The sequence below is a fragment of the Perca fluviatilis genome, chromosome 10, assembly GCF_010015445.1.
Source record: "Perca fluviatilis chromosome 10, GENO_Pfluv_1.0, whole genome shotgun sequence".
In the NCBI taxonomy this organism is placed as follows: Eukaryota; Metazoa; Chordata; class Actinopteri; order Perciformes; family Percidae; genus Perca; species Perca fluviatilis.
The window spans coordinates 6,547,874-6,575,756 of record NC_053121.1 but is presented as its reverse complement, the minus strand read 5'-3'; the positions used below and the strand labels follow the sequence as shown (position 1 = coordinate 6,575,756).

General features: G+C 46.9%; 2 protein-coding genes, 1 long non-coding RNA gene and 22 other non-coding genes across 25 annotated transcripts; all 25 read right to left on the bottom strand.

Annotated features, from left to right (window-relative positions):
* Nucleotides 1–2,232: 2,232 nt before the first annotated feature.
* Nucleotides 2,233–2,305, bottom strand: trnaf-gaa. The gene has a single exon. It is a non-coding gene; the product is annotated as a tRNA-Phe (tRNA).
* Nucleotides 2,306–2,751: 446 nt separating this feature from the next.
* Nucleotides 2,752–2,824, bottom strand: trnaf-gaa. The gene has a single exon. It is a non-coding gene; the product is annotated as a tRNA-Phe (tRNA).
* Nucleotides 2,825–3,970: 1,146 nt separating this feature from the next.
* On the bottom strand, nucleotides 3,971–4,047 carry trnaf-aaa. Its single transcript has one exon. It is a non-coding gene; the product is annotated as a tRNA-Phe (tRNA).
* Nucleotides 4,048–4,675: 628 nt separating this feature from the next.
* On the bottom strand, nucleotides 4,676–4,748 carry trnaf-gaa. Its single transcript has one exon. It is a non-coding gene; the product is annotated as a tRNA-Phe (tRNA).
* Nucleotides 4,749–5,877: 1,129 nt separating this feature from the next.
* Nucleotides 5,878–5,950, bottom strand: trnaf-gaa. The gene has a single exon. It is a non-coding gene; the product is annotated as a tRNA-Phe (tRNA).
* Nucleotides 5,951–6,775: 825 nt separating this feature from the next.
* Nucleotides 6,776–6,848, bottom strand: trnaf-gaa. Its single transcript has one exon. It is a non-coding gene; the product is annotated as a tRNA-Phe (tRNA).
* Nucleotides 6,849–7,993: 1,145 nt separating this feature from the next.
* trnaf-gaa lies at nucleotides 7,994–8,066 on the bottom strand. The gene has a single exon. It is a non-coding gene; the product is annotated as a tRNA-Phe (tRNA).
* Nucleotides 8,067–8,693: 627 nt separating this feature from the next.
* Nucleotides 8,694–8,766, bottom strand: trnaf-gaa. The gene has a single exon. It is a non-coding gene; the product is annotated as a tRNA-Phe (tRNA).
* Nucleotides 8,767–9,533: 767 nt separating this feature from the next.
* On the bottom strand, nucleotides 9,534–9,606 carry trnaf-gaa. The gene has a single exon. It is a non-coding gene; the product is annotated as a tRNA-Phe (tRNA).
* An 877-nt stretch (nucleotides 9,607–10,483) lies between these two features.
* Nucleotides 10,484–10,556, bottom strand: trnaf-gaa. Its single transcript has one exon. It is a non-coding gene; the product is annotated as a tRNA-Phe (tRNA).
* Nucleotides 10,557–11,750: 1,194 nt separating this feature from the next.
* On the bottom strand, nucleotides 11,751–11,823 carry trnaf-gaa. The gene has a single exon. It is a non-coding gene; the product is annotated as a tRNA-Phe (tRNA).
* A 534-nt stretch (nucleotides 11,824–12,357) lies between these two features.
* On the bottom strand, nucleotides 12,358–12,430 carry trnaf-gaa. The gene has a single exon. It is a non-coding gene; the product is annotated as a tRNA-Phe (tRNA).
* Nucleotides 12,431–12,876: 446 nt separating this feature from the next.
* trnad-guc lies at nucleotides 12,877–13,044 on the bottom strand. The gene is made up of 2 exons: nucleotides 13,008–13,044; nucleotides 12,877–12,912 (listed from the first exon to the last, which is right to left on the bottom strand). It is a non-coding gene; the product is annotated as a tRNA-Asp (tRNA).
* A 940-nt stretch (nucleotides 13,045–13,984) lies between these two features.
* On the bottom strand, nucleotides 13,985–14,057 carry trnaf-gaa. Its single transcript has one exon. It is a non-coding gene; the product is annotated as a tRNA-Phe (tRNA).
* Nucleotides 14,058–14,503: 446 nt separating this feature from the next.
* Nucleotides 14,504–14,576, bottom strand: trnaf-gaa. Its single transcript has one exon. It is a non-coding gene; the product is annotated as a tRNA-Phe (tRNA).
* A 446-nt stretch (nucleotides 14,577–15,022) lies between these two features.
* On the bottom strand, nucleotides 15,023–15,095 carry trnaf-gaa. The gene has a single exon. It is a non-coding gene; the product is annotated as a tRNA-Phe (tRNA).
* A 446-nt stretch (nucleotides 15,096–15,541) lies between these two features.
* trnad-guc lies at nucleotides 15,542–15,705 on the bottom strand. The gene is made up of 2 exons: nucleotides 15,669–15,705; nucleotides 15,542–15,577 (listed from the first exon to the last, which is right to left on the bottom strand). It is a non-coding gene; the product is annotated as a tRNA-Asp (tRNA).
* Nucleotides 15,706–16,414: 709 nt separating this feature from the next.
* trnaf-gaa lies at nucleotides 16,415–16,487 on the bottom strand. Its single transcript has one exon. It is a non-coding gene; the product is annotated as a tRNA-Phe (tRNA).
* A 1,318-nt stretch (nucleotides 16,488–17,805) lies between these two features.
* trnaf-gaa lies at nucleotides 17,806–17,878 on the bottom strand. Its single transcript has one exon. It is a non-coding gene; the product is annotated as a tRNA-Phe (tRNA).
* Nucleotides 17,879–19,432: 1,554 nt separating this feature from the next.
* LOC120567386 (bile salt-activated lipase-like) lies at nucleotides 19,433–20,905 on the bottom strand. The gene is made up of 4 exons (XM_039814343.1): nucleotides 20,213–20,905; nucleotides 20,008–20,112; nucleotides 19,750–19,898; nucleotides 19,433–19,649 (listed from the first exon to the last, which is right to left on the bottom strand). The coding sequence occupies exons 1-4, from the start codon at nucleotides 20,903–20,905 to the stop codon at nucleotides 19,433–19,435; spliced, it is 1,164 nt and encodes a 387-aa protein (XP_039670277.1).
* A 22-nt stretch (nucleotides 20,906–20,927) lies between these two features.
* Nucleotides 20,928–21,596, bottom strand: LOC120566291. Its single transcript, XR_005640368.1, has 3 exons — nucleotides 21,511–21,596; nucleotides 21,174–21,383; nucleotides 20,928–20,989 (listed from the first exon to the last, which is right to left on the bottom strand). It is a non-coding gene; the product is annotated as an uncharacterized LOC120566291 (long non-coding RNA).
* A 1,553-nt stretch (nucleotides 21,597–23,149) lies between these two features.
* On the bottom strand, nucleotides 23,150–27,830 carry LOC120567385 (skin secretory protein xP2-like). The gene is made up of 6 exons (XM_039814342.1): nucleotides 27,819–27,830; nucleotides 24,408–24,554; nucleotides 24,226–24,312; nucleotides 24,013–24,126; nucleotides 23,548–23,925; nucleotides 23,150–23,440 (listed from the first exon to the last, which is right to left on the bottom strand). Exons 1-6 carry the CDS (start codon nucleotides 27,828–27,830, stop codon nucleotides 23,150–23,152), a joined length of 1,029 nt encoding a protein of 342 aa, XP_039670276.1.
* trnaf-gaa lies at nucleotides 25,919–25,991 on the bottom strand. The gene has a single exon. It is a non-coding gene; the product is annotated as a tRNA-Phe (tRNA).
* trnaf-gaa lies at nucleotides 26,438–26,510 on the bottom strand. The gene has a single exon. It is a non-coding gene; the product is annotated as a tRNA-Phe (tRNA).
* On the bottom strand, nucleotides 26,956–27,028 carry trnaf-gaa. The gene has a single exon. It is a non-coding gene; the product is annotated as a tRNA-Phe (tRNA).
* Nucleotides 27,831–27,883: the final 53 nt, after the last annotated feature.

Here is a 27,883-nt window from a genome sequence, read left to right as displayed (position 1 = left end):
GCCGCAAAGTTCCATCTTGAACTCGCTGTGGACAGTGTCTTCGTCCAGTCATCCATTTAGTAAACAAATGGGTTCCAACGGAACTTCACAGGGAATTTGGTGACAAACCCGACCAGCATTTCTAACCATGTGTCCCCAAAACACTAGTTCAACGCTGCCAAAACCCGGATTGAACCAGGGACCTTTAGATCTTCAGTCTAACGCCCCCAACTGAGCTATTTCGCGCACCAAAAGAATGAAAAGTGGTGGCCGTCTAGGTAGAAAAGAAAATATCTCGAAATATGACAGACGTTTGAGAAGTCAGCAACTCTCAACATACCATCAGGGGCATGTTTGCGGGAAAACACAAAACGTGACCTGTTATTGCACAGAGAGACAGAAACGGCCTAGCAGAGCTGTTCGAAGGTCCTTCCACACCGGGACGAACCACTGCCGCAAAGTTCCATCATGAACTCCCTGTGGACAGTGTCTCCGTCCAGTCATCCATTTAGTAAACAAATGGGTTCCAACGAAACTTCACAGGGAATTTGGTGACAAACCCGACCAGCATTTCTAACCATGTGTCCGCAAAACACTAGTTCAATGCTGCCGAAACCCGGGATCTTCATAGGGAATTTGGTGACAAACCCGACCAGCATTTCTAACCATGTGTCCCCAAAACACTAGTTCAATGCTGCCGAAACCCTGGATCGAACCAGGGACCTTCAGATCTTCAGTCTAACGCTCTCCCAACTGAGCTATTTCGGCTCAAAAGAATGAAAAGTGGTGCCCGCCAGGCAGAAAAGAAAATATCTCGAAATATGACAGACGTTTGAGAAGTCAGCAACTCTCAACATACCATCAGGGCCATGTTTGCGGAAAACACAAAACGTGACCTGTTATTGCACAGAGAGACAGAAACGGCCTAGCAGAGCTGCTTCGAGGTCCTTCCACACCGGGACGAACCACTGCCGCAAAGTTCCATCTTGAACTCTCGCTGTGGACAGTGTCTCCGTCCAGTCATCCATTTAGTAAACAAATTGGTTCCAAACGGAACTTCACAGGAATTTGGTGACAAACCCGACCAGCATTTCTAACCATGTGTCCCCAAAACACTAGTTCAACGCTGCCGAAACCCGGATTGAACCAGGGACCTTTAGATCTTCAGTCTAACGCTTCCCAACTGAGCTATTTCGGCTCAAAAGAATGAAAAGTGGTGCCCGCCAGGTAGAAAAGAAAATATCTCGAAAATATGACAGACGTTTGAGAAGTCAGCAACTCTCAACATACCATCAGGGCATGTTTGCGGAAAACACAAAACGCGACCTGTTATTGCACAGAGAGACAGAAACGGCTAGCAGAGCTGTTCTGAAGGTCCTTCCACACCGGGAGGAACCACTGCCGCAAAAAGTTCCATCATGAACTCCCTGTGGACAGTGTCTCCGTCCAGTCATCCATTTAGTAAACAAATGGGTTCCAACGGAACTTCATAGGAATTTGGTGACAAACCCGACCAGCATTTCTAACCATGTGTCCCCAAAACACTAGTTCAATGCTGCCGAAACCCGGGATCTTCATAGGGAATTTGGTGACAAACCCGAACAGCATTTCTAACCATGTGTCCCCAAAAAACTAGTTCAATGCTGCCGAAACCCGGGATCGAACCAGGGACCTTTAGATCTTCAGTCTAACGGTCTCCCAACTGAGCTATTTCAGCTCAAAAGAGTGAAAAGTGGTGCCCGTCAGGCAGAAAAGAAAATATCTCGAAATATGACAGACTAATGCTCTCCCAACTGAGCTATTTCGGCTCAAAAGAATGAAAAGTGGTGCCCGCCAGGCAGAAAAGAAAATATCTCGAAATATGACAGACGTTTGAGAAGTCAGCAACTTTCAACATACCATCAGGGGCATGTTTGCGGGAAAACACAAAACGTGACCTGTTATTGCACAGAGAGACAGAAACGGCCTAGCAGAGCTGCTTCAAGGTCCTTCCACACTGGGACGAACCACTGCCGCAAAGTTCCATCTTGAACTCGCTGTGGACAGTGTCTTCGTCCAGTCATCCATTTAGTAAACAAATGGGTTCCAACGGAACTTCACAGGGAATTGGTGACAAACCCGACCAGCATTTCTAACCATGTGTCCCCAAAACACTAGTTCAACGCTGCCGAAACCCGGGATCTTCATAGGGAATTTGGTGACAAACCCGAACAGCATTTCTAACCATGTGTCCCCAAAACACTAGTTCAAAGCTGCCGAAACCCGGGATTGAACCAGGGACCTTTAGAACTTCAGTCTAACGCTCTCCCAACTGAGCTATTTCGGCTCAAAAGAATGAAAAGTGGTGCCCGTCAGGTAGAAAAGAAAATATCTCGAAATATGACAGACGTTTGAGAAGTCAGCAACTCTCAACATACCATCAGGGGCATGTTTGCGGGAAAACACAAAACGTGACCTGTTATTGCACAGAGAGACAGAAACGGCCTAGCAGAGCTGTTCGAAGGTCCTTCCACACCGGGACGAACCACTGCCGCAAAGTTCCATCATGAACTCCCTGTGGACAGTGTCTCCGTCCAGTCATCCATTTAGTAAACAAATGGGTTCCAACGGAACTTCATAAGGAATTTGGTGACAAACCCGACCAGCATTTCTAACCATGTGTCCCCAAAACACTAGTTCAATGCTGCCGAAACCCGGGATCTTCATAGGGAATTTGGTGACAAACCCGAACAGCATTTCTAACCATGTGTCCCCAAAACACTAGTTCAATGCTGCCAAAACCCGGGATCGAACCAGGGACCTTTAGATCTTCAGTCTAACGCTCTCCCAACTGAGCTATTTCGGCTCAAAACAATGAAAAGTGGTGCCCGACAGGCAGAAAAGAAAATATCTCGAAATATGACAGACTAATGCTCTCCCAACTGAGCTATTTCGGCTCAAAAGAATAAAAAGTGGTACCCGTCAGGCAGAAATCAAAACGTCTTTAAAAAATGACAGACATTTCAGAAGTCAGCAACTTTCAACATAGCATTAGGGACATGTTTGCGGGAAAAGAAAAAACTTCAACTGTTGCTGCAGAGAGAGACAGAAACGGCCCAGCAGAGCTACTCGAAGGTCCTTCCACACCGGGATGAACCACTGCCACAAAGTTCCATCAAGAAGTCCCTGTGGACAGTGTCTCCGTTCAGTCATCCATTTAGTAAACAAATGGGTTCCAACGGAACTTCATAGGGAATTTGGTGACAAACCCGACCAGCATTTCTAACCATGTGTCCCCAAAACACTAGTTCAATGCTGCCAAAACCCGGGATCTTCATGGGGAATTTGGTGACAAACCCGACCAGCATTTCTAACCATGTGTCCCCAAAACACTAGTTCAATGCTGCCGAAACCCTGGATCGAACCAGGGACCTTCAGATCTTCAGTCCAACGCTCTCCCAACTGAGCTATTTCGGCTCAAAAGAATGAAAAGTGGTGCCCGCCAGGCAGAAAAGAAAATATCTCGAAATATGACAGACGTTTGAGAAGTCAGCAACTTTCAACATACCATTAGGGGCATGTTTGCGGGAAAACACAAAACGTGACCTGTTATTGCAAAGAGAGACAGAAACGGCCTAGCAGAGCTGTTCGAAGGTCCTTCCACACCGGGACGAACCACTGCCGCAAAAGTTCCATCATGAACTCCCTGTGGACAGTGTCTCCATCCAGTCATCCATTTAGTAAACAAATGGGTTCCAACGGAACTTCATAGGGAATTTGGTGACAAACCCGACCAGCATTTCTAACCATGTGTCCCCAAAACACTAGTTCAATGCTGCCGAAACCCGGGATCTTCATAGGGAATTTGGTGACAAACCCGAACAGCATTTCTAACCATGTGTCCCCAAAACACTAGTTCAATGCTGCCGAAACCCGGGATCTTCATAGGGAATTTGGTGACAAACCCGAACAGCATTTCTAACCATGTGTCCCCAAAACACTAGTTCAATGCTGCGCGAAACCCGGGATCGAACCAGGGACGCTTTAGATCTTTAGTTTAACGCTCTCTCCCAACTGAGCTATTTCGCCTCAAAAGAGTGAAAAGTGCGGCGCCCGTCAGGCAGAAAAGAAAATATCTCGAAATATGACAGACTAATGCTCTCCCAACTGAGCTATTTCGGCTCAAAAGAATAAAAAGTGGTACCCGTCAGGCAGAAATCAAAACGTCTTGAAAAAATGACAGACATTTCAGAAGTCAGCAACTTTCAACATAGCATTAGGGACATGTTTGCGGGAAAAGAAAAAACTTCAACTGTTGCTGCAGAGAGAGACAGAAACGGCCCAGCAGAGCTACTCGAAGGTCCTTCCACACCGGGATGAACCACTGCCACAAATTTCCATCAAGAACTCCCTGTGGACAGTGTCTCCGTCCAGTCATCCATTTAGTAAACAAATGGGTTCCAACGAAACTTCACAGGGAATTTGGTGACAAACCCGACCAGCATTTCTAACCATGTGTCCCCAAAACACTAGTTCAATGCTGCCGAAACCCGGGATCTTCATAGGGAATTTGGTGACAAACCCGACCAGCATTTCTAACCATGTGTCCCCAAAACACTAGTTCAATGCTGCCGAAACCCGGGATCTTCATAGGGAATTTGGTGACAAACCCGAACAGCATTTCTAACCATGTGTCCCCAAAACACTAGTTCAATGCTGCCGAAACCCGGGATCGAACCAGGGACCTTTAGATCTTCAGTCTAACGCTCTCCCAACTGAGCTATTTCGGCTCAAAAGAGTGAAAAGTGGTGCCCGTCAGGCAGAAATGAAAATATCTCGAAATATGACAGACTAATGCTCTCCCAACTGAGCTATTTCGGCTCAAAAGAATAAAAAGTGGTACCCGGCCAGGCAGAAATCAAAACGTCTTGAAAAAATGACAGACATTTCAGAAGTCAGCAACTTTCAACATAGCATTAGGGACATGTTTGCGGGAAAAGAAAAACGTCAACTGTTGCTGCAGAGAGAACAGAAACGGCTAACAGAGCTGCAAGTCCTTCCACACCGGATGAACCACTGCCCACAATTTCCATCAAGAACTCCCTGTGGACAGTGTCTCCGTCCAGTCATCCATTTAGTAAACAAATGGGTTCCAAACGAAACTTCACAGGGAATTTGGTGACAAACCCGACCAGCATTTCTAACCATGTGTCCCCAAAACACTAGTTCAATGCTGCCGAAACCCGGGATCTTCATAGGGAATTTGGTGACAAACCCGACCAGCATTTCTAACCATGTGTCCCCAAAACACTAGTTCAATGCTGCGAAACCCGGATCTTCATAGGGAATTTGGTGACAAACCCGAACAGCATTTCTAACCATGTGTCCCCAAAACACTAGTTCAATGCTACCGAAACCCGGATCGACCAGGCCTTTAATTTACACTTAAAGACTCTCCCAACTGAGCTATTTCGGCTCAAAAGAATGAAATAAGTGCCCGTCAGGCAGAAATAAAAATACTCTTGAAATATGACAGACATTTGAGAAGTCAGCAACTTTCAACATACCATTAGGGGCATGTTTTGAAAGGAAAAAAACACAACTGTTGTTGCACAGAGAGAGACAGAAACGGCCCAGCAGAGCTACTCGAAGGTCCTTCCACACCGGGATGAAACACTGCCGCAAATTTCCATCAAGAACTCCCTGTGGACAGTGTCTCCGTCCAGTCATCCATTTAGTAAACAAATGGGTTCCAACGAAACTTCACAGGGAATTTGGTGACAAACCCGACCAGCATTTCTAACCATGTGTCCCCAAAACACTAGTTCAATGCTGCGAAACCTGGATCTTCATAGGGAATTTGGTGACAAACCCGAACAGCATTTCTAACCATGTGTCCCCAAAATACTAGTTCAATGCTGCCAAAACCCGGGATTGAACCAGGGACCTTTAGATCTTCAGTCTAACGCTCTCCCAACTGAGCTATTTCAGCTCAAAAGAATGAAAAGTGGTGCCCGTCAAGAAAGAAAATATTAGACTTTGAGAGTCAGCACTTTCAACATACCATCAGGCATGTTTGGGAAACAACGGACCTGTTATTGCACAGAGAACAGAACGGCCTAGCAGAGCTGTTCAAGGTCCTTCCACACGGGCGAACCACTGCCAAAGTTCCATCATGAACTCCCTGTGGACAGTGTCTCCTCAGTCATCCATTTAGTAAACAAATGGTTAACGAACTTCATAGGAATTTGGTGACAAACCCGACCACATTTCTCCATGTGCCCAAAACACTAGTTCAAGCTGCGAAACAGGATTGAACCAGGGACCTTTAGATCTTCAGTCTAACGCTCTCCCAACTGAGCTATTTCAGCTCAAAAGAATGAAAAGTGGTACCCATCAGGTAGAAAAGAAAATATCTCGAAATATGACAGACGTTTGAGAAGTCAGCAACTCTCAACATACCATCAGGGGCATGTTTGCGGGAAAACACAAAACGTGACCTGTTATTGCACAGAGAGACAGAAACGGCCTAGCAGAGCTGCTTGAAGGTCCTTCCACACCGGACACGACCACTGCCGCAAAGTTCCATCATGAACTCCCTGTGGACAGTGTCTCCGTCCAGTCATCCATTTAGTAAACAAATGGGTTCCAACGGAACTTCATAGGGAATTTGGTGACAAACCCGACCAGCATTTCTAACCATGTGTCCCCAAAACACTAGTTCAATGCTGCCGAAACCCGGGATCTTCATAGGGAATTTGGTGACAAACCCGAACAGCATTTCTAACCATGTGTCCCCAAAACACTAGTTCAATGCTGCCGAAACCCGGGATCGAACCAGGGACCTTTAGATCTTCAGTCTAACGCTCTCCCAACTGAGCTATTTCGGCTCAAAACAATGAAAAGTGGTGCCCGAAAGGCAGAAAAGAAAATATCTCGAAATATGACAGACTAATGCTCTCCCAACTGAGCTATTTCGGCTCAAAAGAATAAAAAGTGGTACCCGTCAGGCAGAAATCAAAACGTCTTTAAAAAATGACAGACATTTCAGAAGTCAGCAACTTTCAACATAGCATTAGGGACATGTTTGCGGGAAAAGAAAAAACTTCAACTGTTGCTGCAGAGAGAGACAGAAACGGCCCAGCAGAGCTACTCGAAGGTCCTTCCACACCGGGATGAACCACTGCCACAAAGTTCCATCAAGAAGTCCCTGTGGACAGTGTCTCCGTTCAGTCATCCATTTAGTAAACAAATGGGTTCCAACGGAACTTCATAGGGAATTTGGTGACAAACCCGACCAGCATTTCTAACCATGTGTCCCCAAAACACTAGTTCAATGCTGCCGAAACCCGGGATCTTCATGGGGAATTTGGTGACAAACCCGACCAGCATTTCTAACCATGTGTCCCCAAAACACTGGTTCAATGCTGCCGAAACCCTGGATCGAACCAGGGACCTTCAGATCTTCAGTCCAACGCTCTCCCAACTGAGCTATTTCGGCTCAAAAGAATGAAAAGTGGTGCCCGCCAGGCAGAAAAGAAAATATCTCGAAATATGACAGACGTTTGAGAAGTCAGCAACTTTCAACATACCATTAGGGGCATGTTTGCGGGAAAACACAAAACGTGACCTGTTATTGCAAAGAGAGACAGAAACGGCCTAGCAGAGCTGTTCGAAGGTCCTTCCACACCGGGACGAACCACTGCCGCAAAGTTCCATCATGAACTCCCTGTGGACAGTGTCTCCATCCAGTCATCCATTTAGTAAACAAATGGGTTCCAACGGAACTTCATAGGGAATTTGGTGACAAACCCGACCAGCATTTCTAACCATGTGTCCCCAAAACACTAGTTCAATGCTGCCGAAAAATGGGATCTTCATAGGGAATTTGGTGACAAACCCGACCAGCATTTCTAACCATGTGTCCCCAAAACACTAGTTCAATGCTGCCGAAAAATGGGATCTTCATAGGGAATTTGGTGACAAACCCGACCAGCATTTCTAACCATGTGTCCCCAAAACACTAGTTCAATGCTGCCGAAACCCGGGATCGAACCAGGGACCTTTAGATCTTCAGTCTAACGCTCTCCCAACTGAGCTATTTCGGCCCAAAAGAGTGAAAAGTGGTGCCCGTCAGGCAGAAAAGAAAATATCTCGAAATATGACAGACTAATGCTCTCCCAACTGAGCTATTTCGGCCTCAAAAGAATAAAAAGTGGTACCCGTCAGGCAGAAATCAAAACGTCTTGAAAAATGACAGACATTTCAGAAGTCAGCAACTTTCAACATAGCATTAGGGACATGTTTGCGGGAAAAAGAAAAAACTTCAACTGTTGCTGCAGAGAGAGACAGAAACGGCCCAACAGAGCTACTCGAAGGTCCTTCCACACCGGGATGAACCACTGCCACAAAGTTCCATCAAGAACTCCCTGTGGACAGTGTCTCCGTCCAGTCATCCATTTAGTAAACAAATGGGTTCCAACGAAACTTCACAGGGAATTTGGTGGCAAACCCGACCAGCATTTCTAACCATGTGTCCCCAAAACACTAGTTCAATGCTGCCGAAACCTGGGATCTTCATAGGGAATTTGGTGACAAACCCGACCAGCATTTCTAACCATGTGTCCCCAAAACACTAGTTCAATGCTGCCGAAACCCGGGATCTTCATAGGGAATTTGGTGACAAACCCGAACAGCATTTCTAACCATGTGTCCCCAAAACACTAGTTCAATGCTGCCGAAACCCGGGATCGAACCAGGGACCTTTAGATCTTCAGTCTAACGCTCTCCCAACTGAGCTATTTCGGCTCAAAAGAATGAAAAGTGGTGCCCGTCAGGTAGAAAAGAAAATATCTCGAAATATGACAGACTAATGCTCTCCCAACTGAGCTATTTCGGCTCAAAAGAATAAAAAGTGGTACCCGTCAGGCAGAAATCAAAACGTCTTGAAAAAATGACAGACATTTCAGAAGTCAGCAACTTTCAACATAGCATTAGGGACATGTTTGCGGGAAAAGAAAAAACGTGACCTGTTATTGCACAGAGAGACAGAAACGGCCTAACAGAGCTGCTTCAAGGTCCTTCCACACTGGGACGAACCACTGCCGCAAAGTTCCATCATGAACTCCCTGTGGACAGTGTCTCCGTCCAGTCATCCATTTAGTAAACAAATGGGTTCCAACGGAACTTCATAGGGAATTTGGTGACAAACCCGACCAGCATTTCTAACCATGTGTCCCCAAAACACTAGTTCAATGCTGCCGAAACCCGGGATCTTCATAGGGAATTTGGTGACAAACCCGACCAGCATTTCTAACCATGTGTCCCCAAAACACTAGTTCAATGCTGCGGAAACCCGGGATCTTCATAAGGAATTTGGTGACAAACCCGAACAGCATTTCTAACCATGCGTCCCCAAAACACTAGTTCAATGCTACCGAAAGCCGGGATCGGACCAGGAACCTTTAGATCTTCACTAGTTCAATGCTGCCGAAACCCGGGATCTTCATAGGGAATTTGGTGAAAAAACCGACCAGCATTTCTAACCATGTGTCCCCAAAACACTAGTTCAATGCTGCCGAAACCCGGGATCAAACCAGGGACCTTTAGATCTTCAGTCTAACACTCTCCCAACTGAGCTATTTCGGCTCAAAAGAATGCAAAGTCGTGCCCGTCAGGCAGAAAAGAAAATATCTCGAAATATGACAGACGTTTGAGAAGTCAGCAATTTTCAACATAGCATTAGGGACATGTTTGCGGGAAAAGAAAAAACTTCAACTGTTGCTGCAGAGAGAGACAGAAACGGCCCAGCAGAGCTACTCAAAGGTCCTTCCACACCGGGATGAAACACTGCCACAAATTTCCATCAAGAACTCCCTGTGGACAGTGTCTCCGTCCAGTCATCCATTTAGTAAACAAATGGGTTCCAACGAAACTTCACAGGGAATTTGGTGACAAACTCGACCAGCATTTCTAACCATGTGTCCCCAAAACACTAGTTCAATGCTGCCGAAACCTGGGATCTTCATAGGGAATTTGGTGACAAACCCGAACAGCATTTCTAACCATGTGTCCCCAAAATAATAGTTCAACGCTGCCGAAACCCGGGATTGAACCAGAGACCTTTAGATCTTCAGTCTAATGCTCTCCCAACTGAGCTATTTCAGCTCAAAAGAATGAAAAGTGGTGCCCGTCAGGCAGAAAAGAAAATATCTCGAAATATGACAGACGTTTGAGAAGTCAGCAACTTTCAACATACCATCAGGGGCATGTTTGCGGGAAAACACAAAACGTGACCTGTTATTGCACAGAGAGACAGAAACGGCCTAGCAGAGCTGCTTCAAGGTCCTTCCACACTGGGACGAACCACTGCCGCAAAGTTCCATCATGAACTCCCTGTGGACAGTGTCTCCGTCCAGTCATCCATTTAGTAAACAAATGGGTTCCAACGGAACTTCATAGGGAATTTGGTGACAAACCCGACCAGCATTTCTAACCATGTGTCCCCAAAACACTAGTTCAATGCTGCCGAAACCCGGGATTGAACCAGGGACCTTTAGATCTTCAGTCTAACGCTCTCCCAACTGAGCTATTTCAGCTCAAAAGAATGAAAAGTGGTACCCGTCAGGTAGAAAAGAAAATATCTCGAAATATGACAGACGTTTGAGAAGTCAGCAACTCTCAACATACCATCAGGGGCATGTTTGCGGGAAAACACAAAACGTGACCTGTTATTGCACAGAGAGACAGAAACGGCCTAGCAGAGCTGCTTGAAGGTCCTTCCACACCGGGACGAACCACTGCCGCAAAGTTCCATCTTGAACTCCCTGTGGACAGTGTCTCCGTCCAGTCATCCATTTAGTAAACAAATGGGTTCCAAAGGAACTTCATAGGGAATTTGGTGACAAACCCGACCAGCATTTCTAACCATGTGTCCCCAAAACACTAGTTCAATGCTGCCGAAACCCGGGATCTTCATAGGGAATTTGGTGACAAACCCGAACAGCATTTCTAACCATGTGTCCCCAAAACACTAGTTCAACGCTGCCGAAACACGGGATTGAACCAGGGACCTTTAGATCTTCAGTCTAACGCTCTCCCAACTGAGCTATTTCAGCTCAAAAGAATGACAAGTGGTACCCGTCAGGTAGAAAAGAAAATATCTCGAAATATGACAGACGTTTGAGAAGTCAGCAACTCTCAACATACCATCAGGGGCATGTTTGCGGGAAAACACAAAACGTGACCTGTTATTGCACAGAGAGACAGAAACGGCCTAGCAGAGCTGCTTGAAGGTCCTTCCACACCGGGACGAACCACTGCCGCAAAGTTCCATCTTGAACTCCCTGTGGACAGTGTCTCCGTCCAGTCATCCATTTAGTAAACAAATGGGTTCCAAAGGAACTTCATAGGGAATTTGGTGACAAACCCGACCAGCATTTCTAACCATGTGTCCCCAAAACACTAGTTCAATGCTGCCGAAACCCGGGATCTTCATAGGGAATTTGGTGACAAACCCGACCAGTATTTCTAACCATGTGTCCCCAAAACACTAGTTCAATGCTGCGGAAACCCGGGATCTTCATAAGGAATTTGGTGACAAACCCGAACAGCATTTCTAACCATGCGTCCCCAAAACACTAGTTCAATGCTACCGAAAGCCGGGATCGGACCAGGAACCTTTAGATCTTCACTAGTTCAATGCTGCCGAAACCCGGGATCTTCATAGGGAATTTGGTGAAAAACCCGACCAGCATTTCTAACCATGTGTCCCCAAAACACTAGTTCAATACTGCCGAAACCCGGGATCAAACCAGGGACCTTTAGATCTTCAGTCTAACACTCTCCCAACTGAGCTATTTCGGCTCAAAAGAATGCAAAGTCGTGCCCGTCAGGCAGAAAAGAAAATATCTCGAAATATGACAGACGTTTGAGAAGTCAGCAATTTTCAACATACCATCAGTGGCATGTTTGCGGGAAAACACAAAACGTGACCTGTTATTGCACAGAGAGACAGAAACGGCCTAGCAGAGCTGCTTGAAGGTCCTTCCACACCGGGACGAACCACTGCCGCAAAGTTCCATCTTGAACTCCCTGTGGACAGTGTCTCCGTCCAGTCATCCATTTAGTAAACAAATGGGTTCCAAAGGAACTTCATAGGGAATTTGGTGACAAACCCGACCAGCATTTCTAACCATGTGTCCCCAAAACACTAGTTCAATGCTGCCGAAACCCGGGATCTTCATAGGGAATTTGGTGACAAACCCGACCAGCATTTCTAACCATGTGTCCCCAAAACACTAGTTCAATGCTGCCGAAACCCGGGATCTTCATAGGGAATTTGGTGACAAACCCGAACAGCATTTCTAACCATGTGTCCCCAAAACACTAGTTCAACGCTGCCGAAACCCGGGATTGAACCAGGGACCTTTAGATCTTCAGTCTAACGCTCTCCCAACTGAGCTATTTCGGCTCAAAAGAATGAAAAGTGGTGCCCGTCAGGTAGAAAAGAAAATATCTCGAAATATGACAGACGTTTGAGAAGTCAGCAACTCTCAACATACCATCAGGGGCATGTTTGCGGGAAAACACAAAACGTGACCTGTTATTGCACAGAGAGACAGAAACGGCCTAGCAGAGCTGTTCGAAGGTCCTTCCACACCGGGACGAACCACTGCCGCAAAGTTCCATCATGAACTCCCTGTGGACAGTGTCTCCGTCCAGTCATCCATTTAGTAAACAAATGGGTTCCAACGGAACTTCATAGGGAATTTGGTGACAAACCCGACCAGCATTTCTAACCATGTGTCCCCAAAACACTAGTTCAATGCTGCCGAAACCCGGGATCTTCATAGGGAATTTGGTGACAAACCCGACCAGCATTTCTAACCATGTGTCCCCAAAACACTAGTTCAATGCTGCCGAAACCCGGGATTGAACCAGGGACCTTTAGATCTTCAGTCTAACGGTCTCCCCAACTGAGCAATTTCAGCTCAAAAGAGTGAAAAGTGGTGCCCGTCAGGCAGAAAAAAAGAAAATATCTCGAAATATGACAGACTAATGCTCTCCCAACTGAGCTATTTCGGCCAAAAGAATAAAAAGTGGTACCGTCCAGGCAGAAATCAAAACGTCTTGAAAAATGACAGACATTTCAGAAGTCAGCAACTTTCAACATAGCATTAGGGACATGTTTGCGGGAAAAGAAAAAACTTCAACTGTTGCTGCAGAGAGAGACAGAAACGGCCCAGCAGAGCTACTCGAAGGTCCTTCCACACCGGGATGAACCACTGCCACAAATTTCCATCAAGAACTCCCTGTGGACAGTGTCTCCGTCCAGTCATCCATTTAGTAAACAAATGGGTTCCAACGAAACTTCACAGGGAATTTGGTGACAAACCCGACCAGCATTTCTAACCATGTGTCCCCAAAACACTAGTTCAATGCTGCCGAAACCCGGGATCTTCATAGGGAATTTGGTGACAAACCCGAACAGCATTTCTAACCATGTGTCCCCAAAACACTAGTTCAATGCTGCGAAACCGGGATCTTCATGGGGATTTTTTGATTTTGTGACAAACCCGACCAGCATTTCTAACCATGTGCCCCAAAACACTAGTTCAATGCTGCGAAACCTGGGATCTTCATAGGGAATTTGGTGACAAACCCGACCAGCATTTCTAACCATGTGTCCCCAAAACACTAGTTCAATGCTGCCGAAACCCGGGATCTTCATAGGGAATTTGGTGACAAACCCGACCAGCATTTCTAACCATGTGTCCCCAAAACACTAGTTCAACGCTGCCGAAACCGGGATCTTCATAAGGAATTTGGTGACAAACCCGAACAGCATTTCTAACCATGCGTCCCCAAAACACTAGTTCAATGCTACCGAAAGCCGGGATCGGACCAGGAACCTTTAGATCTTCACTAGTTCAATGCTGCCGAAACCCGGGATCTTCATAGGGAATTTGGTGAAAAACCCGACCAGCATTTCTAACCATGTGTCCCCAAAACACTAGTTCAATACTGCCGAAACCCGGGATCAAACCAGGGACCTTTAGATCTTCAGTCTAACACTCTCCCAACTGAGCTATTTCGGCTCAAAAGAATGCAAAGTCGTGCCCGTCAGGCAGAAAAGAAAATATCTCGAAATATGACAGACGTTTGAGAAGTCAGCAATTTTCAACATACCATCAGGGGCATGTTTGCGGGAAAACACAAAACGTGACCTGTTATTGCACAGAGAGACAGAAACGGCCTAGCAGAGCAGCTGGAAGGTCCTTCCACACCGGGACGAACCACTGCCGCAAAGTTCCATCTTGAACTCGCTGTGGACAGTGTCTCCGTCCAGTCATCCATTTAGTAAACAAATGGGTTCCAACGGAACTTCACTAGGAATTTGGTGACAAACCCGACCAGTATTTCTAACCATGTGTCCCCAAAACACTAGTTCAATGCTGCCGAAACCTGGGATCTTCATAGGGAGTTTGGTGACAAACCCGACCAGCATTTCTAACCATGTGTCCCCAAAATTCTAGTTCAATGCTGCCGAAACCCGGGATCGAACCAGGGACCTTTAGATCTTCAGTCTAACGCTCTCCTAACTGAGCTATTTCGGCTCAAGAGAAGGAAAAGTGGTGCCCGTCAGGTAGAAAAGAAAATATCTCGAAATATGACAGACGTTTGAGAAGTCAGCAACTTTCAACATACCATCAGGGGCATGTTTGCGGGAAAACACAAAACGTGACCTGTTATTGCACAGAGAGACTGAAACGGCCTAGCAGAGCTGTTCGAAGGTCCTTCCACACCGGGACGAACCACTGCCGCAAAGTTCCATCATGAACTCCCTGTGGACAGTGTCTCCGTCCAGTCATCCATTTAGTAAACAAATGGGTTCCAACGGAACTTCATAGGGAATTTGGTGACATACCCGACCAGCATTTCTAACCATGTGTCCCCAAAACACTAGTTTATTGCTGCCGAAACCCGGGATCTTCATAGGGAATTTGGTGACAAACCCGAACAGCATTTCTAACCATGTGTCCCCAAAACACTAGTTCAACGCTGCCGAAACCCGGGATTGAACCAGGGACCTTTAGATCTTCAGTCTAACGCTCTCCCAACTGAGCTATTTCGGCTCAAAAGAATGAAAAGTGGTGCCCGTCAGGTAGAAAAGAAAATATCTCGAAATATGACAGACGTTTGAGAAGTCAGCAACTCTCAACATACCATCAGGGGCATGTTTGCGGGAAAACACAAAACGTGACCTGTTATTGCACAGAGAGACAGAAACGGCCTAGCAGAGCTGTTCGAAGGTCCTTCCACACCGGGACGAACCACTGCCGCAAAGTTCCATCATGAACTCCCTGTGGACAGTGTCTCCGTCCAGTCATCCATTTAGTAAACAAATGGGTTCCAACGGAACTTCATAGGGAATTTGGTGACAAACCCGACCAGCATTTCTAACCATGTGTCCCCAAAACACTAGTTCAATGCTGCCGAAACCCGGGATCTTCATAGGGAATTTGGTGACAAACCCGAACAGCATTTCTAACCATGTGTCCCCAAAACACTAGTTCAATGCTGCCGAAACCCGGGATCGAACCAGGGACCTTTAGATCTTCAGTCTAACGGTCTCCCAACTGAGCAATTTCAGCTCAAAAGAGTGAAAAGTGGTGCCCGTCAGGCAGAAAAGAAAATATCTCGAAATATGACAGACTAATGCTCTCCCAACTGAGCTATTTCGGCTCAAAAGAATAAAAAGTGGTACCCGTCAGGCAGAAATCAAAACGTCTTGAAAAAATGACAGACATTTCAGAAGTCAGCAACTTTCAACATAGCATTAGGGACATGTTTGCGGGAAAAGAAAAAACTTCAACTGTTGCTGCAGAGAGAGACAGAAACGGCCCAGCAGAGCTACTCGAAGGTCCTTCCACACCGGGATGAACCACTGCCACAAATTTCCATCAAGAACTCCCTGTGGACAGTGTCTCCGTCCAGTCATCCATTTAGTAAACAAATGGGTTCCAACGAAACTTCACAGGGAATTTGGTGACAAACCCGACCAGCATTTCTAACCATGTGTCCCCAAAACACTAGTTCAATGCTGCCGAAACCCGGGATCTTCATAGGGAATTTGGTGACAAACCCGACCAGCATTTCTAACCATGTGTCCCCAAAACACTAGTTCAATGCTGCCGAAACCCGGGATCTTCATGGGAATTTGGTGACAAACCCGACCAGCATTTCTAACCATGTGTCCCCAAAACACTAGTTCAATGCTGCCGAAACCTGGGATCTTCATAGGGAATTTGGTGACAAACCCGACCAGCATTTCTAACCATGTGTCCCCAAAACACTAGTTCAATGCTGCCGAAACCCGGATCTTCATAGGGAATTTGGTGACAAACCCGACCAGCATTTCTAACCATGTGTCCCCAAAACACTAGTTCAACGCTGCCGAAACCCGGGATTGAACCAGGGACCTTTAGATCTTCAGTCTAACGCTCTCCCAACTGAGCTATTTCGGCTCAAAAGAGTGAAAAGTGGTGCCCGTCAGGCAGAAAAGAAAATATCTCGAAATATGACAGACTAATGCTCTCCCAACTGAGCTATTTCGGCTCAAAAGAATAAAAAGTGGTACCCGTCAGGCAGAAATCAAAACGTCTTGAAAAAATGACAGACATTTCAGAAGTCAGCAACTTTCAACATAGCATTAGGGACATGTTTGCGGGAAAAGAAAAAACTTCAACTGTTGCTGCAGAGAGAGACAGAAACGGCCCGCAAGAGCTACTCGAAGGTCCTTCCAACCGGGATGAACCACTGCCACAAATTTCCATCAAGAACTCCCTGTGGACAGTGTCTCCGTCCAGTCATCCATTTAGTAAACAAATGGGTTCCAACGAAACTTCACAGGGAATTTGGTGACAAACCCGACCAGCATTTCTAACCATGTGTCCCCAAAACACTAGTTCAATGCTGCCGAAACCCGGGATCTTCATAGGGAATTTGGTGACAAACCCGAACAGCATTTCTAACCATGTGTCCCCAAAACACTAGTTCAATGCTGCCGAAACCCGGGATCTTCATGGGGAATTTGGTGACAAACCCGACCAGCATTTCTAACCATGTGTCCCCAAAACACTAGTTCAATGCTGCCGAAACCCGGGATCTTCATAGGGAATTTGGTGACAAACCCGACCAGCATTTCTAACCATGTGTCCCCAAAACACTAGTTCAATGCTGCGAAAACCCGGGATCTTCATAGGGAATTTGGTGACAAACCCACCAGCATTTCTAACCATGTGTCCCCAAAACACTAGTTCAACGCTGCCGAAACCCGGATTGAACCAGGGACCTTTAGATCTTCAGTCTAACGCTCTCCCAACTGAGCTATTTCGGCTCAAAAGAACGAAAAGTGGTGCCCGTCAGGTAGAAAAGAAAATATCTCGAAATATGACAGACGTTTGAGAAGTCAGCAACTCTCAACATACCATCAGGGGCATGTTTGCGGGAAAACACAAAACGTGACCTGTTATTGCACAGAGAGACAGAAACGGCCTAGCAGAGCTGTTCGAAGGTCCTTCCACACCGGGACGAACCACTGCCGCAAAGTTCCATCATGAACTCCCTGTGGACAGTGTCTCCGTCCAGTCATCCATTTAGTAAACAAATGGGTTCCAACGGAACTTCATAGGGAATTTGGTGACAAACCCGACCAGCATTTCTAACCATGTGTCCCCAAAACACTAGTTCAATGCTGCCGAAACCCGGGATCTTCATAGGGAATTTGGTGACAAACCCGAACAGCATTTCTAACCATGTGTCCCCAAAACACTAGTTCAATGCTGCCGAAACCCGGGATCGAACCAGGGACCTTTAGATCTTCAGTCTAACGCTCTCCCAACTGAGCTATTTCGGCTCAAAAGAGTGAAAAGTGGTGCCCGTCAGGCAGAAAAGAAAATATCTCGAAATATGACAGACTAATGCTCTCCCAACTGCGCCAAAGCTGGGGAACAATAGTCTGTCAGAGGGGGGGAAGAAAGGAAAAGGAGGGGGGAAAAAGGGGGAAGAAAAAAGGAAAGAAGAAAAGAGGGAAAAAGAGAAGAAAAGAAGAAAAAAGGAAAGAATTGAAGGCATGAAGGTATTTCAGCCCCCCATGAACACTTAAAGAATTTTTTTGATGTTTTTAAATTGTTTGGGCAAGCCGCGGGTGGGATTCGAACCGTCAAACTGTGGAACTTTAAGTCTACCACCAGTCTAGACGTTGTACTGCCCTCTACTGTTTGTTAAAAGGAGCAGTTATTTTGTATTTTGTTATATAGTCCAATACAGGGCAGATATTCCATCAGTTTCTTTATTTTAGTCCTGTTATCCAGGTTAAAAACAGTTTATTGCCTTATTTGGAAATCAATCCCAGAATTGGGGGTATCCCTCAGTTATAAAGCTGGGCTGGGGTATAAATACAATAAATTATAAATGCAAATAAATCATTCTTGTGAAGTTCTTCCCTACATCTTACATAAAGGCTTCGTTTTGATCTATTATCCATTATTTACTCATATAATATAATCTAGTGATAATATTTGTGAGTGCATGTTTATATAGAATACATTGACAAATTAATGACATTAATTTCAATGTAATGAAGAAGCCTACTTGTCAAATACCTTAAATAAACTATGCAGCTATTTAAAGCAAATAGTTGTTGTTTTTATCCAAATATAGGTCACAATAAATATAAATTTGGTTTTACATCTAAAAATTAAAAGTAAAATCATGCCATTATTTTTTTAAAGCATCCTTACAACAGCTTTTTTCACATTTGCCTACAATATATACCCAGCGCTGTAATTAGCAGAAACTAATCATAACACACAAAAAACAGTGAAGCATGTTTTTTTTATTTAACCAAACTTTTATTGTGGGGTAACAATATTAAAAGTATTATAAATATATCATGAACAGGGATATTATAAAATTATTATAAATGTTATCATTTTTTTTTATGTTCTCCAGCCACTGTTCTTTGGGGACAGTCTCAACTGAAGGGCAGTACACAGTCCCTTTGTACTGGCTGTGTCCTGTCTCAGCTGTCCTGAACTGCCCGCATTTCTTGCACGTGTTGTGCAATACTTTGCGGGTCAGTTTTCGGACTGGAGCAGGAGGAGCAGGAGGAGCTGATATTAGGCTGAAACCCCGGGCCTGTGGGGCAGCCATCAGGACAGGCACCTGTGTACTCATTGGAGCCAGCATCACCAGCTGTGGAGCTGACGTGGGAGGTGGAAGCTGGGGAGGCGCAGCAGGGAAGAGCTGCCGCTGAGTGCGTGGTCTCACAGACACAGGTGTCGCAAATGCATATACGGCCTTCCTCTTAACCTGCGCTTGGCCCACGGTACTGCTGGGCAGGAGGTACTGGTGAGCTGGGCCGGGTTGGGGGTGCAGATAGAGGCGCATTTTGCACTGAGGAGAAGGGTCAGCCGCCACAGACAGGCGGCAGGTCCAGTCCCTGCTTCACCACTGCGATGTCCTGCCTCTTCACCCTCTTATTGTGCCACTTCACCAGGGTGGTATGGCTCACGTCCACCAGCTGCATGGTGGTCTGCTGCATAACGTCCCCATTGGCCAGAATGCGCTGCCTGATTCGCCTATAGTCCTCCAGGATAAGGTCCCATCTGGATCTCTTCTTGGGACTGCGGTGGATGGCACAGAGCCGGATGAAGATGCTTTCCACCAGGCGGCAGCAATTTGGACATTGGGCAAGCGGGGCAGTGGTGGTAAGTGCATGCGTACACTCCTCTCACCCCTGGAGTGAACTCCTGCCTGTTCTTTTGAGTCCTGAACCTCCCTGTGACCAGCCTGGTCTGGTGTCTGGCAGAAAAGACAATCTGCTGCTTGTCAAAGTCTAGCAGGTTCTGCCACAGAATGACAATATCGCTCACCTGAGAAAGACAACATAGAGAGAACAGCACATTAAACAAAAACATTCAAGTGTGGACATGTGTGACAGAGAACAGAGGAGAAATAAACAAGACAATAAAAGTCCCTGACCTGCTGGTTGGTGAGGACTAGTGAGGGCTTGTTGCGCAGCTCCACTAGATATTCTGCCAAGCTGTCCACTCTGTCCATGCCTGGCACACCGGACTCATCCACAGCCTGGTAAAAACAGTGATGAGAATTTTGAGATCAGTGAAGCTGGGACAAAACAAAGTAACAGTGATGTTATTTATTATCAAATAAATATGCTTTTACATACCCAAGATGCTTCCGCAGCCAGGGTGGAGGCAGCAGGCAGGGAGGAGGCAGCAGGCTGGATGGGAGCAGCCAGTGAGGAGGCAGAAGGCTGGATGGGAGCAGCCAGGGAGGAGGCAGCAGGCTGGATGGGAGCAGCCATGGTGGAGGCAGCAGGCTGGATGGGAGCAGCCAGTGAGGAGGCAGCAGGCTGGATGGGAGCAGCCAGGTTGGAGGCAGCAGGCTGGATGGGAGCAGCCAGTGAGGAAGCAGCAGGCTGGATGGGAGCAGCCAGGGTGGAGGCAGCAGGCTGGATGGGAGCAGCCAGGGTGGAGGCAGCAGGCTGGATGGGAGCAGCCAGGTTGGAGGCAGCAGGCTGGATGGGAGCAGCCATGGTGGAGGCAGCAGGCTGGATGGGAGCAGCCAGTGAGGAGGCAGCAGGCTGGATGGGAGCAGCCAGGGAGGAGGCAGAAGGCTGGATGGGAGCAGCCAGGGAGGAGGCAGCAGGCTGGATGGGAGCAGCCATGGTGGAGGCAGCAGGCTGGATGGGAGCAGCCAGGGAGGAGGCAGAAGGCATGGAGGAGGCAGTCAGGGAGGAGCAGATAGGCTGTGTTGAGACGCTAAGATCATCAAGGAGACCTGACACCGTGAGGTCAGGTGGTTGGTCTTCCTCGAAGCCCTCATCCTCTTCCTCGCCCCCGTCCACATCCTCCAGCATGCCTCCCCGTCTCCTCTGAGTGAGGGCTGACCTGTAAGGGCTGCCCAGTCTGACTTAACAGATAGTCAACACCAAGCAGCTCTCCTATGAAAAAGAACAGATAAACAAGCATGCACACATAATTAATAAGTTAATGGCATGTATCATGTTAAGTACATAGTTTGCTTTTGCCACTGGGAATGAAAAGTCTCACTGAATTTCAGTTTAAACACTTAAAAGCCAACGAACCAAAAATACTAGGTAGACAGTTATCATTACATTAGCATACCGGTGTATTTGGAGGGTGGCCTGAAGTTTGGCACAAATGCCCGGCCAAACACCTTCAAGCTGCTGCTGTTGACACACTGGGTCACATCCCCGGAGTAGGTGAGCAGAGATGATGGCCTGCTGGTCACCGCCGCAGTCCCCCGGTCCTGGTTCCACCTGTTCAGGCCTTCCAGGAGGTACAGCTGAAAATTCAGTGCATTTGCACTGGTGCCTGAGAAAACAATAAAATATTAATAGTCCATTAAAAGGTCTAGCTTTCCAATCTAATGAATGCTTTCATAAAAGAGTATACTGAAGTTGTATACTAAGTGTTTATCATACATAAGGGTGACACCAACCTGGAATGAACCTTTTCAGGTGGCAATGAAAAGATTCCAGAGATGTGGACCCTCTGGCACAGCGATACCTGGTTAGGACAACACCCCCTTCTTGACGGTGCCTGTCTGTGTATAGAGATGCACACCAGGCAGGTCCTGGATGCACTTGACGTGGCGTTGCTGCACACGCCAGATGTGTTCAATGCGCACCTGGTCCAGCAGTGGCACCCCATAAGGTCTCTCCCGTTTGCCCCTCCCAGTTCCTGCAGCGGGCCCAGCGCATGAGGCTGATGGTGGCCTCCCGCCCCGCGTGTCCTCCTGCGACAGTACTGGCTCAGCTCATTCTTAGTGATCCTGGCATCCACCGCAGGGATCACTCAAGGCTGGCACACCCTCCTGCCCGAGCTGCTCTTTCTTGCCCGCGCACAGAGAGAGGTCCCCTGCGTCCCACTCAAATATGCAGGCAGAGAGACAGCCCATGAAGGTGGGGTAGAGGGGATGAGCGTCAGTGGTACATCCGACGGCCAGCCTCCGCATGAAGTGCCAGATGTCCAGCCGTATGTGAAGGTCTGGCCACTCCCCAAACCTGGTCTGCAGCTTGCTGGACCCCTCACTGATGCAGCAGCCACAGTCCACATACAGCAGCACTGGGGGTGCTATAGCTGCCTGGCGGTACCGCTCCATCACCCCTGCCACCATCCTGTCCAATCCCGGCCCCTCCTGCACTGTCACCACACTGGTCACGATCTGGCCAACCTCGTTCCCAATGGAGGTGACCCAGAGACCAGTCCCCTTGGCGTGACCAGCCAGCTTCTTTGTGATCTGTAATTTGACAATAGTGATGTTAAAAAAATCTGTAATTTACAGCAGCAAGTGTATATATGTTAATTACACTGTACACATTTAAATTACGCGTCCCATGTGATATTATGATTGACAATAGCATTAATGTGTATTGCATGGCGTATTTTAAGCACATGGATATCTATTACACAGATAATTTATTACCTGTTTGGTTGAGTCCATCTTTAAGATGGAGCCAAATGTGGAGGTGATGCTGGCCTTGATATGGTCCAATCGGAGAGGATGTCCCTGCCATAAACGGACAGCAGCCAGCGACTGGTGGGCACATCAATGGGCTCAGGGGCTCCTGGCACACCACTGGGAAGAGGCTTGGCCGATCAACAAAGTCAGCACACTCTCCAAAAATAGTGTGCCAACCTGTTCAGCCATTCCTCCCCCATGGTTTTCCTTAAGCTGCTTTACCAGACGTGCTGGACTGTTGCCCAGAGTCCGGCGCACGCGGAGCGAATACGCCCACGGATACGTCACAGGCATACCTGAAATGTAGCTGTGATTAGTTACACATTAATAGAAGGGTCATTATAGTCGTGTAAAAGCTATCGCACACAGCCGGCGATGCGACGCGACAGTTGCTGTATTACACGCGACAAATTTTTTCAAAACTGTTTTACTCACTTGCGGGTCAGGATCAGCCGGAACATGTTCTGGTGCGGCAGGTCAAGCTGGTTGCGGACAGTCTGAGAGGTAGACAGGTAGTTCAGAGAGCACACAGTGCACCTGAGTGTCTCTGTCACCATCAGGTAATACCTGTCAATGTCCAGGACCTTCCGAGCTCTCTTGTGGACACCGTAGCCCGTCAGCTTCGCCCCTCAGGGCAGTTTACCCTCACCTTCCACAGGTGGTAGGGCATCCACACCATCAGCCGATGGGTAAAAAAGCGATCTGGTGTTGGTGTCTGGTGATATATGAGAGCTGGGACAGGGGGTTCGTACCACAGCTTCAAATCTTGTCGCAGTTTGCCAGAGTGGAAAATGGCGTTAGAAATCCACCTCTGGTCTTGGATGGGGATGTTTTTCCGCATCTCTGCTGGCAACCAGAAAGAACATGCAGCCCCAGCACTGGCCAGCTGAACTCCTCCAGGTTCATCCTGTTTAGAAGACAACAACAAATTATTAATGTATGGAATAAATAAAGGCTACACTAAGCATAACTTACACAACAGGCAGGCCAATGAACAGACAATGCTGTACTTACACAGGCTTCTGCCATGCTGGTGTTCACAGCATGGCTCGGAGTCCTCACAGAGGATGGAGAGGGGCTGGGGGTCCTCCCAGAAGACGGGGCATGGCTCGGGGTCCTCACAGAGGATGGAGAGGGGCTGGGGGTCCTCCCAGAAGACGGGGCATGGCTCGGGGTCCTCACAGAGGATGGAGAGGGGCTGGGGGTCCTCCCAGAAGACGGGGCATGGCTCGGGGTCCTCCCAGAGGATGGAGAGGGGCTGGGGGTCCTCACAGAGGATGGAGAGGGGCTGGGAGTCCTCACAGGGGAGGAAGAGGGGCTGGGGCTCCTCCTAGCCACTAAATTAGGCTTTAGTGTGGCAGACTGTGACCCACCAAAGCGTGATTTAGTGAACTGAAAAGACAAACAATATTAATTTGATAATGTTAACAATACAAAAGCACTATTAATTAAATATGAGTTATTTAATATAATTTTCACCATTGACAAACTTGGAGGGGGGCGCCAGAAAGATGGTGGCACAGCAGCCGTTGCACCAGGGGTCGAGACCAGAGCTGCAGACTGCGAGGCTGCGGCAGGAGGCTGAGTGGTGGGCTGCTAAATCAACAGCATTTTGATGTAACAACTACAGCATTGCAGCAGACATGAGATGTAAGATTAATCATAATGACACATCATTTTAAAACAGATCACCTTAGCACCGTGAAATCCACAATTACAGGCCACTGACCCACCAAACAGAGTGGTCTGTCCACGGGCCTGCATGGGGCATTTCTCAATCTGAAACAATCAGAAACCTGTTTAGCCTGGGGTATACAGTCTTACTATCGCATGGTATATTTTTCAAGTGATCATTATATAATGCTATATTTTACCTTCTGATAGAGGTCATGCCACTTCCGCTGCTTAGGGGCTGGTCTGTTGCCTCCAGAAGGCCAAACCCCTGAGCTGGCATATGCCCTCAGCCTTGCCATCCACTCTCCTTCCCCCATGGACTTGTGGCTTTTAGGCTTATTGCTCATCTAAAGGCAACATGAATATGGACAACAATATACAATGAGCATTCTCTGGACAATACACTGTGACACTGCAGCACAAACACACACCTAATATGACAGCATGAAAGCTGCATTATCAAATCAATTTAAGTTACAGTAATGTAGCTAATGTTGGGTGTATGATCAGACTTTTTAAATGGGTAGCAATCTACCTAGATGATTAGCAAAGACTAGGCTATGTCATAGTAAGTTAGTTACATATGATTTTCTATTCATAGTAATATTGAAGGTATTATATGTAGCAAACTAGCCATAATATAGTAGTTAACCTACAGCTTGCAATATACCCAGGTGCAGGTGGTTAGCTAAGAACAGTTATATCATAGTAGTAGTAACATGGCTTTTTCTACTCATATTAATATTGAGCCTATTAACGTTACATTTATCGATAGTAACCTTAACGTTAGTTTGTTTACATTTCACATGAGACACGAACGACCCATATTTGATAGCGCTAGCTACAGTTAGCATTGGCGATTGTTAGCTATGACGCTACGGCCATATAACATAATGTAACACGTAGCAAAATGATCAGATAACTTCGTGTGAAGGATTGAAATAAACTGTATATGTGCCTATTTAAGAAGGAAACACATATTTAAATGGTAACTTGCCATTAAATTGAATGATATCCTATCGCTCGCTGACAGCTTCAGTGCGTTGACGGCAAACCGTTACTAGGCACGCTGGGGACGGCGGGCGAGCGCCGTCATGTACGTGATTACGGCATTCAATCTACATTGGAAAGAAGCGTTATGATTTGCTACGTCCAATGTCACCCCGCTATGTGATTGGACGCGGGGGAATCTCACATTGGAAATGAACGAACGTGATTAGCTGTTTGGAACAGACGATCTTGAGCCAGGTAGCGCCATGTCGGCTCAAAAGAATAAAAAGTGGTACCCGTCAGGCAGAAATCAAAACGTCTTGAAAAAATGACAGACATTTCAGAAGTCAGCAACTTTCAACATAGCATTAGGGACATGTTTGCGGGAAAAGAAAAAACTTCAACTGTTGCTGCAGAGAGAGACAGAAACGGCCCAGCAGAGCTACTCGAAGGTCCTTCCACACCGGGATGAACCACTGCCACAAAGTTCCATCAAGAACTTCCTGTGGACAGTGTCTCCGTCCAGTCATCCATTTAGTAAACAAATGGGTTCCAACGAAACTTCACAGGGAATTTGGTGACAAACCCGACCAGCATTTCTAACCATGTGTCCCCAAAACACTAGTTCAATGCTGCCGAAACCTGGGATCTTCATAGGGAATTTGGTGACAAACCCGACCAGCATTTCTAACCATGTGTCCCCAAAACACTAGTTCAACGCTGCCGAAACCCGGGCTTGAACCAGGGACCTTTAGATCTTCAGTCTAACGCTCTGCCAACTGAGCTATTTCGGCTATAAAGAATGAAAAGTGGTGCCCGTCAGGTAGAAAAGAAAATATCTCGAAATATGACAGACGTTTGAGAAGTCAGCAACTCTCAACATACCATCAGGGGCATGTTTGCGGGAAAACACAAAACGTGACCTGTTATTGCACAGAGAGACAGAAACGGCCTAGCAGAGCTGTTCGAAGGTCCTTCCACACCGGGACGAACCACTGCCGCAAAGTTCCATCATGAACTCCCTGTGGACAGTGTCTCCGTCCAGTCATCCATTTAGTAAACAAATGGGTTCCAACGGAACTTCATAGGGAATTTGGTGACAAACCCGACCAGCATTTCTAACCATGTTTCCCCAAAACACTAGTTCAATGCTGCCGAAACCCGGGATCTTCATAGGGAATTTGGTGACAAACCCGAACAGCATTTCTAACCATGTGTCCCCAAAACACTAGTTCATTGCTGCCGAAACCCGGGATCGAACCAGGGACCTTTAGATCTTCAGTCTAACGCTCTCCCAACTGAGCTATTTCGGCTCAAAAGAGTGAAAAGTGGTGCCCGTCAGGCAGAAAAGAAAATATCTCGAAATATGACAGACGCTTTGAGAAGTCAGCAACTCTCAACATACCATCAGGGCACGTTTGCGGGAAAACACAAAACGTGACCTGTTATTGCACAGAGAGACAGAAACGGCCTAGCAGAGCTGTTCAAGGTCCGTCTCACACCGGACGAACCACTGCCGCAAAAGTTCCATCATGAACTCCCTGTGGACAGTGTCTCCGTCCAGTCATCCATTTAGTAAACAAATGGGTTCCAACGGAACTTCATAGGGAATTTGGTGACAAACCCGACCAGCATTTCTAACCATGTTTCCCCAAAACACTAGTTCAATGCTGCGAAACCCGGGATCTTCATAGGGAATTTGGTGACAAACCCGAACAGCATTTCTAACCATGTGTCCCCAAAACACTAGTTCATTGCTGCCGAAACCCGGGATCGAACCAGGGACCTTTAGATCTTCAGTCTAACGCTCTCCCAACTGAGCTATCTCGGCTCAAAAGAGTGAAAAGTGGTGCCCGTCAGGCAGAAAAGAAAATATCTCGAAATATGACAGACTAATGCTCTCCCAACTGAGCTATGTCGGCTGGGGCAAAAAAGTGTAAAATCTTTGCCCAGGCAGAAATCAAAACGTCTTGAAAAATGACAGACATTTTGCAGACGTAGCAACTTTCAACATAGCATTAGGGACATGTTTGCGGGAAAGAAAAAACTTCAACTGTTGCTGCAGAGAGAGACAGAAACGGCCCAGCAGAGCTACTCGAAGGTCCTTCCACACCGGGATGAACCACTGCCACAAAGTTCCATCAAGAACTTCCTGTGGACAGTGTCTCCGTCCCGTCATCCATTTAGTAAACAAATGGGTTCCAACGAAACTTCACAGGGAAATTTGGTGACAAACCCGACCAGCATTTCTAACCATGTGTCCCCAAAACACTAGTTCAATGCTGCCGAAACCTGGGATCTTCATAGGGAATTTGGTGACAAACCCGACCAGCATTTCTAACCATGTGTCCCCAAAACACTAGTTCAATGCTGCCGAAACCCGGGATCTTCATAGGGAATTTGGTGACAAACCCAACCAGCATTTCTAACCATGTGTCCCCAAAACACTAGTTCAACGCTGCGAAACCCAGGCGTGAACCAGGGACCTTTAGATCTTCAGTCTAACGCTCTCCCAACTGTGCTATTTCGGCTATAAAGAATGAAAAGTGGTGCCCGCCAGGTAGAAAGAAAATATCTCGAAATATGACAGACGTTTGAGAAGTCAGCAACTCTCAACATACCATCAGGGGCATGTTTGCGGGAAAAACACAAAACGCGACCGTGTTTTGCATTGCAGAGAGACAGA